A 14,925-nucleotide genomic window follows, 5' to 3' on the forward strand; every position below is an offset into this window, starting at 1 on the left:
TGCTCTATTGCTACATTAAAAAAAAATGAATAAAAAATCTCAGCATTAGTGGGAAAACCTCCGCTGATTGCTTGTTCTGGTTGTGTGGGCTGACTGTGCGGTCCGGCCAGCCTGGCCCAAGTGGCAGCACCAGCCGAGCCCCCCAGGGCTTTGGCGCCTTGTCATGGCCTCACCTGCCGGCTCAAGCCCTGCAGGGCAGTGTAGCCCCCGGCCACCCAGAACCGGAGAATCCCTTCCTCTTAGCGTCCTTCTAACGTGTTCTGCCCTTCACAGCTAACCCCCTCCCTCTGGGCGCAGGTCACCAGTACTCCACAGAAGCCGCCCCTGCAGTGAGGACAGACATGCAAGTGTGGTCCCAGGCGTCCTGGCACGCCTGCCGCTTTCGCCTTACAATCCATGCCTGAAGCTTCCGTCACAGCTAAGTGAACCCGTTCCTAGCCTTCTTTGGTATGTTGTGTGTATTATACACTACGTTCTTAAATAAAATGTTAACAAAATCATAAGGAAGAGAAAATATATTTATGCTCTCTACTGAAAAAAATCTGCATGTAAATTAACATGCACCTTTCAAACCGTGTTGTTCAAGGGTCCGCTGCCCATGACACCTTCCTGGAAATCCTGGCACTGAAGTTCAACATGGATGAAGCTTTGTGGGGCCCTGCTCCTGAAAACAGGGACAGTGCTGTGAAAGTCAAGGTGGAAGATTCCGCGTGGGAGCAGGTGTCCAGCACACAGCAGCACGGCTCCCACCCTCAGGAGATTTGCCGCCTGCGCTTCCAGTGCTTTAGCTACCAGGAGGTGACTGGACCTCTGGAGGCTCTGTCCCGGCTCCGTGAGCTGTGCCGGCTGTGGCTGCGGCCCGAGACGCACAGCAAAGAGCAGATGCTGGAGCTGCTGGTGCTGGAGCAGTTCCTGCGCATCCTGCCTGCGCGCCAGGGTGCTGGAGCGGCGCCCACAGAGCGGCAAGGAGGCCGTAGCAGTGCTGCAGGATGCAGGGCCCGACATGGGAGACACAGCACAGCAGGTGGGAAGACGACACTTCATTTTTATTTTGAAGTTATTCACAGCCTAGATAAGTATTGGGAGAGTAGGACGGAGGACCCCGTCCTCCCTCCCCCACACCGCCCTCCGCCAGCCCCTGCAGGCATCTGTGTTTGTGCGCTCGGCATGGAGATCAGTTGTCGATATTAAGCCCCTTTACCTCTAACACTTCAGTCTGTATTTCTGAAGAACAAGGACTTGTCTCCTTTAAACAGAGGTGATACTATCATCCTAAAGGAAGTCTTTGTTCAGGTCTTGCCACAGTGTCCCAGTCATGTTCTTTATGGCTGTTTCCCCTCAGTTCAGGGTACAGTCCAGCATCCCAGGTTGCATTTAGTCCCCGTGTCCCCTTAGTTCCCTTGCATGTGGGGACATGGCTCGGCCTTTGCTATGACGTTGACAGCTGGGTTTGTCTCGTGCTTCTCATGATAAGTCCGGGTCGTGCGTTTTGGCCGGAATGCCGCAGCAGTGACGCGTGTCCCCAGTGTGCTCCCTCAGGGAGCTGTCTCGTTACCGGTGATGTCAAGGTGGCCTCTGTCAGACTCCTCACTGGGGAACTACTGCTGGCCCCTGTGTAATAAGTGGCCTGTGGGAGACGCTCTCAGAATGCGCCTGTCACATTCCTCAGGAAGCTCCACCCACTGGTTTAGGCATTCCTCTGGGGTTTTGTGTTTTGCTTAGTTTTTTTTTTTTGCAGAAATGTCTTGTCTCTCTCACTTGCCGCAGGTGTGCATCCACCTGTGCTGAAGGAAGGAATGTCTCTGTCTTGCTCCCTGTCTTACCTGCTGCTCTAGCAGATTGAATAGGACTCGTCTTGTGTCCCCTGGAGGGTGTCCCTTACTGCTGTTTGGTCCAGTTCCCACCAGGATGCCTTCTCATGGTGACTCTTTTGTTCCCAGGCCTCCGTCTACACTCAGGGACAGGACACGCAGGACAGTCTGGTGACAGACTGTCGAGGGGCCTCTTTGGAGAGTCACAGCCTCCACCTCCTGCCTGGGGCGACCACTGTGAAGTGTGAGCCTCCAGAGTTTCCCAACGAGAACGTCCAAGCCGTGAGCCTAAGTGCCAGGGGTGAGTTCGAGTCACCAGCAGGCGTGTGGTCCTTTTGGTAAAAACTGGTGTATCTGTATCCTTGAGTGTTGTTTTTGTCTAACTCTGTAATTAAGCAAGCTTTTTAAATCACTTGAAATTGTAAAACATTACAATCATAAGATCTTGTGCAACAGCCTCAGTTAATCATCAGGACAGCCAACAGTTGAACTTTAAATGACTTGCCCAGGATTGGCAGAGGCAGAGCAGCATCTAGAAGTTAAGTCACCTGGATTTCGGCCAGAATTCTCTCTTTACCGCTCGTCTGTACCCTACACTCATGGGCATTTAAATACTTACCTGGTGGCTTTCCACGAATATCTTTCCCCGTGACAACATTTTCTTGAATATCCTCGCAGCCTGATCTGACCTTTCAGTCATTTTAAATGCAGCTTTAGGCTCACACACTTTGTCTTCTTTTCCGCTTGGAGCCCCGCTGTGTGTGGGGCTCTCTCGCTTCCCGAATCCAGGCCCCACCTCCGGGGAACTGGTCCCAGCTCTCCCTTGCTGGTCAGCTCTGGGCAGTGCTCTGTCATGGGACAGGCCATGCGCCCAAATGCCGAGGGATTGGGGAGAATGGGCAGAAGCCCCCAGACAGTTCAAAAAGGAGACGGCAAAGCAAAGGATCACCAGTTCAATTCCTGGTCAGGGCACATGCCTGGGTTGCGAGTTCGGTTCCCAGTTGGGGTGCATAGGATAGGCAACCGATCAATGTTTTTCTCCCTCTTTCTCCTCTCTCTAACATTAAATAAATAAAATTATTTTAAAAAAGAAGAGATCTTACAACTGCATAGTTTAGTAACTTTCATGGTGAGGGTGTTACCACTCCCTGGAATTGGTTAAAAATTATTAACTCTCCTCCCTATAGAAACATGTACACCAGTCACCCCTCAGCTGAGGTTTCAATTATTCACAGTCAGTTGCAGTCCAAAAATATTGAAGGGGGGATTCCAGAAATGATTTATATTTATTTTTCAATTACAGTTTGCTTTCAACAATTCATGGGTTTTACATAGCAGGCTGTTCTGAGTAGTGTGATAAAATCCTGTGCCTTCCTGCTCCTTCCCACTCAGGACACGAGTCCTTTCTTTGTCTGGTGTGGCCGCTGCCCCCTGCTCAGTCACTGAGGAGTCAGCTCAGAGGTGACCGTCCTGGTGTCTCAGTGTGACCCTTATTTTACATGATCAGGGCCCCAAAGTGCAAGAGCAGTGATGCTGGCAATTGAGACGTGCCAGAGAGAAGCGAAAAGGTGAGTATGTGCAGGAAAAACACAGCAGGGACAGGGTTCAGCACCCTGTGGTTTCGGGCACCTCCTGGAGGTTTTGGAATGTGCCCCCTGCGGTTGGTGGGGGCTGCTCCTGTCCAGACTCAACTATGCACGTGAGTTCAGAGGGCTTGTGACCCACCCCGTCCTTGTTCACCAGTCACTACGTCAGCGACGTGATGTCCGTGTTCTGACAGTGCGTGCAGAGCAGCTGGTCCTGTGATAAATGGTAGGAGAGCGTTAAGGGAGGTGGAGTGTACAGGACTCAGACCACAGTGACGTTCGCCCACCGTGGACCAAATAGGACTTGTATTTCCCTACTTTCTTGTCTGATGGTTCTATCACGTTTCTTCCATTAGGGAAAACCACTACCAGGTGAAGCCTTAAATGTTTTGTTTTCGTGCAGAAGTTTAGAGGAGGGAGGGAGCCCTACGGTCCCGCGGGCTGGGGAAGGTTTCAGGGGTGGGCGGAGCCTGTGTGGAGACCGGAAAGGGGGAAGAGTTTGCGGTGGCACAGAGAAAGGGGGGGGGGGCGGCCAGTGCAGGGAGCTGTCCCATCTACCTGTGCAGTGATGAGCACATCTGCTTGCCCTGATTTCGATTCCTTTAGGTGGCAGGTTGGGGTTGGGTGGTGAAGAATGGAGGTGAGTCGGTAGAGTGATGAAAGCTAACAGTAGTTGCAGCCATAAGATTCTTTAACCTCAATGGAGGCTTGAAGAACTGCCTGTGGCGTCTCGGAGAGCTGGAGTCCAGCAAAGCCTGCTGGGCCCTCTAAGCACCACCAGAGACCCGCTGCTGCGGGTATGTGGTTGGGATGGGGATGCTCTCTTGTCCTTCTTTTCAAGGGCTGCTTCCATCCTCTTAACCCCACCCTAATATTGTGGCGACTGCCTGCTAGTTACAACCCCAGCACCTTCCCTGGCTTTCCTGAGCCGGGTGAACTGGAGATCCATTTTCCAGACTGTCTGCTTTCACCCCTCGTGCTGGTGTTTTCCAGCTCGTGGCTATTATCGCTTCTCTCCATGTCTGTGTTTGGCTTTATTTTTGTAGAACAGGTTCAGGTTCAAGCACAGTTGAAAGGAAGGTACAGAGGTTCCCCGTATACCCCCAATCCCACACATGCACAGCTTTCCCCATTAGCCTCTCTGGTTTTTTATATCTTTATTTCCTTTCTTTTCTGCCCTCCGGTTTCCTCTTTGCCTCATCTCTCAATTCTCCACTTCTTTTCTTCCATTTTTGTGTCCGACAGAATGATAGTGCTGCTACGTGTAGCAAACTTCAGAGGCTCTGTGGGACTGGGTCCCCCCAAGGGCATTTGTCTCACTCACTCTCGTCTGCCCTTCACAGGGCCTGCTCCCCAGGGACCAGCTCCTCTCCAGAAAAGGCCCCCAGAGACGCGGCACCAGTACCCGAATTCAAGTCAGCCACACCCCAGGTGAGCCAGGGGACCCTTATGGGAACCTGCACAGCAGTCCCCCTGGGCTCAGGCCCAACCCTCGCCCCCTCTTGACCCCGGCCTGTCACCCCCGCGCCCTCCCCTCGTTTCGGACTGTCACAGGCCGCGGCCTCCTCCGAGGAGCGGGTTGTGATTGCGTGCTGGTGCTCACTCAGCACCGCATGTGGGGTGCACATCCAGTGTCGGGCGTGGGAGTGGAGGGCTGTGAGAAAGTGCCTCCAGGCGTGGGTGCCTAGTGGCTGATGTTTCGGCCTCTGCGGGTCTCTGGTCGCCGTCTGGAGCCTGAGAACTGAACTGCTCACAATGTGCCACAGTACAGTGTTCCGCTCACACCCAGTTGATACCTGGTGACGGAAATGGAACTTCTGTGGATGCAGACACAGCCTCATGTCTTGGGCCTTTTGTTTTCTCTTTAAATTCTCTCAGTGCTTCAATCGATTTCCTAGCCATTTAGTTAAAAAATAATGAAGCCTCCCATTTAAGCCGTCTGCTGCTACATCAGTGTTCTCAGGAGGTGGTCTTCGTGTTGTTTTCTCCACGCTCAGTCCTTTTCTGTGTCTGTAACTGGTTCTTCATCCTGCTGACCTGGAGCCCCCAGTTTCCATCAAATACTTGACCCTCTTATAAAGAAGTTGTAGAAACTAAAACTTATTTGGATGTCTTTGTAACCAACATAATTGTCTTCCGTGTAACATCCTAGAGAAACAAAGAAGTAATTTATTTAAACAGTGCTGTGTGTTTCAAAATGATAATGCACAAGATTATACCAGAACAGAGTAACTAAATGTTTGCTCTGGTCTATAATCAGTGTTTGAATTACAGAGAAATAAGGTAATAAGAAAATGAACCCTGGCTGATGTAGCTCAGTGGATTGAGTGCGGGCCTGCGAACCAAAGGGTCACGGTTCGATTCCCAGTCAGGACACATGCCTGGGTTGCAGGCCAGGTCCCGGCAGGAGGCTCATGAGAGGCAACCATACGTTGATATTTTTCTCCTTCTCTCCTTCCCTTCCCCTCTAAAGATAAATACATAAAATCTCTAAAAAGAAAAGAACATGAAACAACGGAGTTGGGTGGACAATAGAATAGAAACGAATGTTGAGTCGAACCGTGAAAGACCGAACAGAAAGGGAGAAGCAGCGTCACTGGAGGCAGGACGGATGGGCTGGGCTGCCCAGACAGCGGGCCCTCACCCTGGGAGCCTGTGGGTGGGATCTGCAGTGGCCGTAGACTCGGTAGATGTCATGAAGTTAGGCCGAGGTCGTGCGTGATTGGCGGAGCTCCAAATCCGGTGCTTGGTGTCTTCTGAGACAGCCACGGAACATCAGTGGCCGGGGTGGCAGTGGAGCGCCCGTGAGCCGAGGAAACCTGCGGGAGAGCGAGGCCCCGTGGAGGGGCTGACGCTGGAGGTGTGCAGCGTGGAGCGTGACGCCCTTCACAACCGACCTGCTCACACTCAGCACGGCGAAAGCTCAGAGGCCGTTCTTGTCTTTGTAGACATCAGGGAAGACCGAGGACAAAGGGGCCCAGGCCCTTGTCCCCGAGGAGTGGCCACACCTGCATCTGGCTCGGAGGAAGCTCTGTGGGGACTCAGCTCAGGAGGTGACAGACCTCAGTCTGAGGAGTAAGGACAGACTTCCGGCTGGTCCCCTCTGTGCTCACTTTCGCCCGTCCCTTACCCGAACCTGGGCCTGGTGAGCCCACATTTCCTGAGACCCTGACCCTCCCCAGGGGCCTCTGTCGTCCGCCTTCTTTCAGCCCCCATCCTGCTGCACCTCGGGGTCCCATTTTCCTCTGCTGTTGCTGGTCACTGGCTCAGTCACCGGTTCCTGTCTTCTCCGGCCCTCCCTCCGCAACCCCCTCTGCCTCCCCTTCTCTTCCTAATCAAGGGTCCCGGGTGCTCTCTGACTTTCAGGTGCCCTCCATGGAGGGAGGTCCCTGAGCTCCTGCTCACCCTTCTTTGCCTCGGGACGTTCTCATCACTGAGAGCACTACTGTCCCTGTGTCATTTTCTCCAGCTCTGCTTTGCCCGTGAGACCCTCTCCCTGGCTAAGTGACCTTTCTTAGCATCTTCCTCTATGGGACCCATTTTGTGTGGTTGCTCAGTCCATACTTCTGGGACATCTGTCAACTTTCTGTTTGTTTGTTTTCATTTGAAACATTCTGTCCCTTCTCTGAAGGCTGTTTTTCTAAATTCAAACGACACATGGCATTTAATTTATTACTGTATTGTTTAAGCTGAATAAGTTGTAACTAAAGATGAATTGTTTAATGCAAAGCAAGAAGCATCTGAAGAGATGGACCAATGTATACCCTCAGGAATACCCAAAAGGTGAGTGTCCATGGCTCTGTGTATAACAAACCCTGCAAATTGTAAGAAGAAATTTGAAGGGAACCAGAGAAACCAATTGTCAAAATCCTGCTTTCTTGGAATAATACAGGAAACGGTGTTGGCAGGAAAGTCACAGAGTCTGTCGCTGTCACAGGGCTGAGCATCAGGGACCTGCCTCTGGACGTCACAGGCTCAGGTGAGCCAGGCAGAGGGCGGGATCAAGAATCTGGTTTGGAGAATCGAGTGATAAACTGATAAGGAGCAGGGAGATGGTCTTCCTTCCTGTCACAGCAAGCGTTCTGTCAGCCCTAGTTAGTTGTGTGTCGACCCCTGGCCCCAGTAAGGGGTCCAGCAGGTGGGAAACAGCTGCCATGCCCTGGGCTCCGGGAGAACATTCAGGCGAGGCACCCAGCTGAAACTGGGAGGGTCGGAGAAGGTGTCCCAGCAGAGGTGACATTTAAAACGCAACTTGATGAGTGAACAGAAACTTGTAGATGAAGAGCTGATGAAAGGAAAGGAGGCAGAAATAGAAGATGCAAATGCACAGAAAGGGCAGGAAAGAGCTCCGAGGGCGGTGTCTGTGGAAGGTACCATTTTAAAGAGCCAGTTTCTGCTTGAAAAGTTCTGGTCTTTGGTGTAGAATAAGGGGTTCTGTCTGAAGATATGAGGAACTGGGCACAAGACTGGAAAAGAGTGGTGAAGATTTGAAATATGTGCTGTGGGGAACTGGGAAGGAAGGACGAGGGGAAGCGGGAAGGCTTTTGGGGCAGCACTGACTGAATTTGGAGACCGTCATTTTTAGTGGGTGTCTGCCTGGCTGCGCGAGGGCCCGACAGAGCCCGGGGCAACAAGGAGCACGACCTGTCTGCCCACCCCCCTGCTGCAGAAGAGGCTGGCCCAGCCCCTCCCAGATTCACAGCTGAGTGAGCGGGGTGGGGAGGTCTGGCCAAAGTCGTCCTCAGGGAGACGTGAGTGAGAAGTAGGTGAGGCTCACTGAAGAGGCGGCGCCCAGGAGGCTGTGCACTGGCGGAGGACACCGAGTCTCAGAGCGTGCGTTCCTTTTCCTTCCCCAGAGATCATGTGCCCCAGGTCGCGTGTGGCACTCCTGTCACTGACGCAAGGCCAGCTGCACATTTGAACGCTGTGAAGCATCGTCACCCAGGCGACCTGTGGGCCCGAACGCACATCTCATCCCCGGAATACGCTGCAGGAGACATCACCCGGAAAGGGAGGAAAAAAGACAAAGCTCGAGTGAGTGAACTCCAAGGCCTTGCATTTTCTGGTGACTCAGATGTGGAAGAAAGTAACGAGCCAGAGGCCCAGCCGGCTCCCAAAAAGCTAAAGTCGTCCAGTGTGCCAGAGAGGACCGGGGCCCAAAGAGACGGTAAACCCAGCTTTCCGAGCTGGTCGGTGCTGGACTCTGGCCTGTTGAATCTCCAGAGTGAAAAGCTGAGCCCAGCAGAGCTCTTCGAATTATTTTTTGATGATGAGACATTCAACCCGATTGTCAGTGAGACCAGTAAGTATGCCTCTCAGAAAGATGTCAGCTTGGAAGTCACCGTTCAGGAAATGAGGTATGTGTTTGGGGTCCTTCTCTGGAGCGGAATTGTGAGACGACCCACAAGGGGAATGTACTGGAAGATCTCGGATGCTGGTCAGAGCCAGGTCCGAGATAAGAGACAGATTTGAACTGATTTTCGCACACCTGCATTTTGCAGATAATAGCTGCCTAGATCCAAAGGACAAGTTTACAAAATTGAGGCCTCTCATAAAGCAAACGAATAAAAACTTCCTCCTGTATGCGCCACTCCAAGAATCCTATAGTTTCGACAAGACAATGTGTGAGCGCTTTGACAGTGGCCCGTCCCTGAACAGGAGGCCTGTAAGGATTGGCTGTAAAATGTGGTGCGGCACAACCACGCAGGACTATCTGGTTTGGTTTGAGCCCCATCAGGAAGACTGCACGATGACGGCAGATAAGAATCTTGATCTTGGTTTGGGGGGAAACCTGGTGATGCGTTTTGCTGATGCTCTTTTAGAGAGAGGTCAGCACCCCTACCACCTGTGTTTCAATGGCTTCTTCACAAGTGTCAGTTAGTGTCAGCCTTGAAGAAGAAAGGCGTGAGAACAGGATGGAGAAATGCCCCCTTATGAATGCAGCGCGTATGAAAACAACGAAGAAGGGGTATTTCGATTTCCGAGTGGAAGAAAACGACGAGATAATCTTGTGCCATTGGCACGGCGATGGCGTTTCCAGCCTGTGCTCCAGGGCTGTTGGCATGGAGCCGGTCGGTGAGGTCAGCTGCTCCGTGGACGACCAGATCTCTCAGATAAGCCGCCCGTCCGTAGTGAAATTGTATGATGAATGCAGGGAAGGTGCAGCTAACATGGATCAGATCATTTCGCAGTACAGGGTGAGAATAAAAAGCAAGAAATGGTACTCAGTTTCGGTGAGCTCCGTGGTTGATGGAGCCATGAACAACGCCTGGCAGCTACACCAAGCCTGTAACCCAGGCGCCGCCCCGGACCCCTCGGACTTCCGGAGACGAGTTGCACGCGTCTACTTGGGGCCCGGCGCGCTGGTCTGTCGGGGCAAGGCAGATGAAGGAGGCGCTGGGTGGACAGCAGTAAGACAGAAGGATCGCAAGCACACAGCGGTCTGTACTTTCCTAAAGCAAATCTGATGTAGGTGATGTAATTATGTAACTAATATTTGAAACATTGATACCGATTTTCAAAGACTGTTACGACAAGTAATGCACCTTTTAAAATGTTGAACTCCAGTGGTACCTTCTTCTGCGTCTAATTCTGGTGTCAGACGTGTGCGAACATATTTACTTGTTGAATTATCTTGCACGTTGAAGGAATGGAGTCCTGCCCTTTTGCAGTAATCTCCTCTGGAGGGTGTCATTTTTTTACATGCAGGCAATGCCATAGGAAGCACGGAAAGGCACTGAATCCATAGCTGAAAATCGAGACAGAAGCCATGAGATAAGGGTGCTCTAAACCAAGCGGGGCTGTGGCTGCGGCCCGAGACCCACAGCAAAGAGCAGAGGTGGGAGCTGCTGGTGCTGGAGCCGTTCCTGCGCATCCTGCCCGCGGGTCCATATGCCAACCATGGACTTTTATTCTTTTGTAAATGTTTTCATGATATTCATTTGCTACTCTTTGAGGAGATAATATCATAATTCAGGTGGTATAAAAATCAGTCATGAAGTGAGAATAAAATACAGATAAATTAGGTAATGCTCAGCATCTTGGTTCTCACCTTCTATTTATTTCTTTTGGGCAACCAGGTGCTCTTGACAGCTGCACCGTCCTGCCCGAAACCCCACCCCCACCTGCAGCCCCCAGACCACATGCAGCCCAGCACAGAATTGTCAATGTACTTAAAACATCATGAGATTTTTTGAGAGTATGTGGTGCTGCGTATTTAACGTGTGGCCCAGAGATGCCAAAACGTTGGACACCCTGGTAGACAGTGCATCGAGACTAACGCTCCAGGTCAGCGGATATTTAACTAATTATTGCTCAGGCTTCAAAACCCATTAGTGTGGGACCATCTTGGCCTTCTTACGTGTTGATTTTCAAAGCGGCGTTTGGTGCTGTCTCCTCCATTAGTCACGATGAGCACTGAGCACTGCAACTGTTCAGGTGACCCCTCGGCTATCACTTTCCTGTAAACATCTTTTGTAGACCATCCTTTTCTTCTTCATGTTAGTCAGAATTTCAGTCTTGTGACTTCAGGTGAGAAAACTTTCTAGTCAGCAGTATGCGAGAAGTATTATATATATTTCAAATGCAGCTACTTCTACAAAACTATGTCTGTAACTACTTCCTACACTAACTTTGTCAGTGTATCACTTATTTATTATAAAAATATGCTTTTGTCATTTCATCTCATATTTCTCACTTGATTTCCGGTACCAGCAGCCACCTCCCTATTTACAATATCATTCTGAGACTCTGGAATTACTGTATAGCAAGGGTTTCCAGTCACTTTTCATAATTAATTTGCATTGTGATGTATTCTTTCCTGTTTAACCCAAAGCTTTTGTATGTATATCCAAATGCCTGTTTTTCTCTCAGCTTCCAAGCCTTGGTACTTAGAGTAAATTATTTGTTTTACACTAATAAACTATATGCTTATTTAAAGTGTTTGAGTGAATTCTTTTTTTTTTAATTTATTTTTTTTGAATTAATTATGCTGTTACAGTTGTTCTATTCCCCCCTTCATTCCCCTCCACCCTGCCCCCCATCCCCACCATTACCCCCCTTTAGTTTATGTCCATGTGTCTCAAGTCCTTTAGGTTCTATATTTCCCATGCTATTCTTGCCCCCCCCATCTATTTTCTATCTACTGTCTATGCTACTTATTTTCTGTACCTTCTCCCCCCATCTCCTCCTCCCACTCCCCTGTTGCTAACCCTCCTTGAGATCTTCATTTCTATGTTTCCACTCCTGATCTAGCTGTTCTTTTAGTTTGCTTTCGTTTTAGGTGTGGTTGTTCATAACTGTGAGTTTGTTGTTCTTTCACTGTTCATGTTTCTTTAACTTCTTTTTCTTAGATAAGTCCCTTTAACATTTCATATAATAAGGGCTTGGTGATGATGAACTCCTTGAATTTGATCTTATCTAAGAAGCACCTTATCTGTCCTTCCATCCTAAATGAAAGTTTTGCTGGATAGAGCAATCTTGGTTGTAGGTCTTTGGATTTCATGACTTGGAATACCTCTGTCCAGCCCCTTCTTGCCTGTAAGGTCTCTTTTGAGAAATCCGCTGACAGTCTGATGGGGACTCCTTTGTAGGTGACTGTCCCCTTAGCTCTTGCTGCTTCTAGGATTCTCTCCTTCATTTTAATTTTGGCTAATGTAATCATGATGTGCCTTGGTGTGTTCCTTCTTGGGTCCAACTTCTTTGGGACTCTCTGAGCTTCCTGGACTTCCTGGAAGTCTATTTCCTTTGCCAGATTGGGGCAATTCTCCTTTATTATTTGTTCAAATAAGTTTTCCACTGGTGGCTGTGCCTTTCCCTCTTCTGGTACCCCTATAATTCGGATGTTGGAGCGTTTAAAGATGTCCTGGAGGTTCCTAAGACTCTCCTCATTTCTTTGAATTCTTGCTTCTTGACTCTTTTCTGTTTGGCCATTATTTGCTTTCTTCTGGTCCACTCCATTGATTTGAGTCCCAGTTTCCTTTTCATTGCTATTGGTGTCCTGTGCAATTCCATTCATTTCAATTAGTTTCCCCTTCATATATTTGTCTAATTTGTGGCTATAATCAACCAGTTCTGTGAGGATCCTGATGACCAGTGTTTTAAACTGTGCATCTGAGAGTTTTGCTATTTCTTCATCGCTTAGATCTATGGGCTCTGGGGCTTTGAGATCTTCTTGAGCCATTTTTGGTCTGTTCTGGCCCTTTAAGTGTGAGAAGCGGCGCCTTGGACTCCCAGGTCGCTGGGTTGTGACATTCTGACGCTGTATGTGGGGGCGTGGTCAGAGCGTGGTCAGAAATGGCGACCCCCTCTGCTGTTTCTCACAGGTGGGTGAGGATCAGCGCCTTAGGTGGTTCACCTGGGCCGGGCCACTCTGGTCACTGGGTTATGACGCTGTATGTGGAGGCGGGGTCAGAGCGGGGAAATGGCGGTGCCCTCCACTGCGGCTTGCTGCGGGACCCGCTGGGCCCCGGTCCAACCGCCCACTCCCTCGCCTGTCTGCCCGCACACAAATGCGCGACCACAGTCAACACGCAGCACTGCTCCCCCACTGTCTCCCCCACGGTCGCTCGCCTGGTCGCTCGCTCGGTCGCTCACTAGGTCCAACCCTGCGCCTGGATTCTGCGGCCTGGATTCCGCGCGTCTGGATTCCGCGCCTGAGTCCGTCTGACGGAGACCTCCTGTGCAACCCCACTTCACCAGCCGCTGGTTTCGCCCCTTACCGGTCAGGCTGAAGAATTTGTTAACAGACTTCCAAAAAGTTCAATTTTCCGTGTTCTGGTTGTGTTTTCTGTTGCTAATATTTAGTTGTCTCTAAACTTGGTTGTGTGAGAAGGCACGGCACATCCACCTATGCCTCTATCTTGGCGGAAGTCTCTGACTGTGTTTTCTATTGCTAATATTTTGTTGTCTTTCAACTTGGTTGTGGGAGAAAGCACGGCTTCTCCACCTATGCCTCCATCTTGGCGGAAGTCCTTGTTTGTTTATTTTAAAATATTTTATTCATTTGTTTTTAGAGGGGAAGGAGAGAGGGAGAGGAATAACAATATATGGTTCCCGCTCATGTGTCCCCCACTGGGAACTGGCCTGCAACCCAGGCATGTGCCTCGACTGGGAATCGAACCATGATTGTCTGTTTCACAGGCCTGAGCTCAGTCCACTGAGCTACACCAGCCAGGCTTCAGCTTTTATTTTGATACTGTGCATTTAAGGGTGAAGATGTTTTTCATAGGTTTTGATATGAAGTATCTTTATCTACACTGAGTTTATTTTGTAATTCAAATGGCTTTATTTTTGAGGTTATTTAGAAGTGTATTACCTAACTACCAAATATAAGGACATTCCAGTCACTTAGTTTTAGTGAATTCTAGCTTCAGTGCAATAGGAGTACTTAGAGAAACGCACATACATTCAATGCTGCGTTGATTTTTGAAACTGTTTTTTAATTGGCTTCACCAAAAGATGAAAACCTTTGGGAAGATGGAATTATGAAGATGCCTGAAAGACTACAGAAGCAGTGGGAGAAAACGATGAATACGTTGTTTGATGAAATTACTGGTGAAAATGAAAAACGTCTGTTTCATTGTGTCTTTACTTAAAAATCAAATGAACCTTTTGGTCAAGTAAATAGTAGTGTTCCATGTGTGCCTCTCTGCTGCCATCTCGTGGGCCTTCTGGGAGTAACATGTCAGTGGCAGGTGAGCGGGAAAAGTGACTAGCAGAATACGAATGGATGTTGATTGCAATGTAATTTAGACGTGTATTTAGCAACTTTTATCTATCAGGACTAACTATTTACCTTTTGTTCCCGATTTCTACATTAACAGGAATGACAGAAAGAAACATACTGTATATAATTTCAGTCCTTTGAAGTTTGTTGAAAACTGATGGATGGTACAGTAGGGTCATTTCCAAAGTGTTTTTAGTTTGCATCCTGCTGCCGTGTCGTGGGCTTTCCTGGGAATGACACCTCAGTGCTGGTCTGCAGGAAAAGTGGTTGATTCCAGTGGAATATCAACCACTGTTGATTGCAGTGTTATTTAGAAGTGTGTTTCATTACTTTTAAATGTAAGGACCTGTGAATGACCATGTGTTCCTGATTTCTACATTAAGAGCAGTGAGAGCCAGAATTATACTGTATATAATTTTATTTCTTTGTAATTTGTGTAATCTTGCTTCATGGCTCATTATGGTCAGTTATCAAAATGTTCTGAGTGTGGTTCTCTTCCCATCTCAAGTGCATCTTGGGAAGAACCCCTTAGTGCAGGCCGGCAGGAAACGTGGTCAGCTGTAGTGAATGATGTACGAATGTTGAATGGAATGGTACTTAGTCATGAACGTTATTACTCTCATATAAACCTACTTTGTAGTTCATTTTTCCTTTTCTCCCCATGTACAAGAGTGGTATCTTTATGTCAGGTAACTGGACGTCCTTTGTGGGTCATACCTGTGTTCATGTTTCAGCTGTGTCCATGTGTTTGTGGTCCAATGTCCCATGTGTGTTGGCATCCTGGCAGCATCGATATCCCTTC

At 49.3% G+C, this 14,925-nt stretch overlaps 1 protein-coding gene across 1 annotated transcript; it reads left to right on the forward strand.

The window, feature by feature from the left end:
• The first annotated feature begins 292 nt into the window (after nucleotides 1–292).
• On the forward strand, nucleotides 293–11,310 carry LOC119039174 (piggyBac transposable element-derived protein 1-like). The gene is given in 13 exon segments (XM_053656076.1): nucleotides 293–447; nucleotides 587–932; nucleotides 934–1,024; nucleotides 1,941–2,112; nucleotides 4,741–4,828; nucleotides 6,346–6,450; nucleotides 7,128–7,180; nucleotides 7,290–7,376; nucleotides 7,983–8,103; nucleotides 8,254–8,853; nucleotides 8,855–9,270; nucleotides 9,273–9,299; nucleotides 9,302–11,310. Coding segments are annotated over 12 exon segments (2,619 nt in total). The 5' UTR covers nucleotides 293–447; nucleotides 587–636; the 3' UTR covers nucleotides 9,865–11,310.
• The last annotated feature ends 3,615 nt before the right edge of the window (nucleotides 11,311–14,925 follow it).

The sequence above is a fragment of the Artibeus jamaicensis genome, unplaced genomic scaffold (genome assembly GCF_021234435.1).
Source record: "Artibeus jamaicensis isolate MK-2021 breed Jamaican fruit bat unplaced genomic scaffold, CSHL_Jam_final scaffold_1689, whole genome shotgun sequence".
NCBI classification, from domain to species: Eukaryota; Metazoa; Chordata; class Mammalia; order Chiroptera; family Phyllostomidae; genus Artibeus; species Artibeus jamaicensis.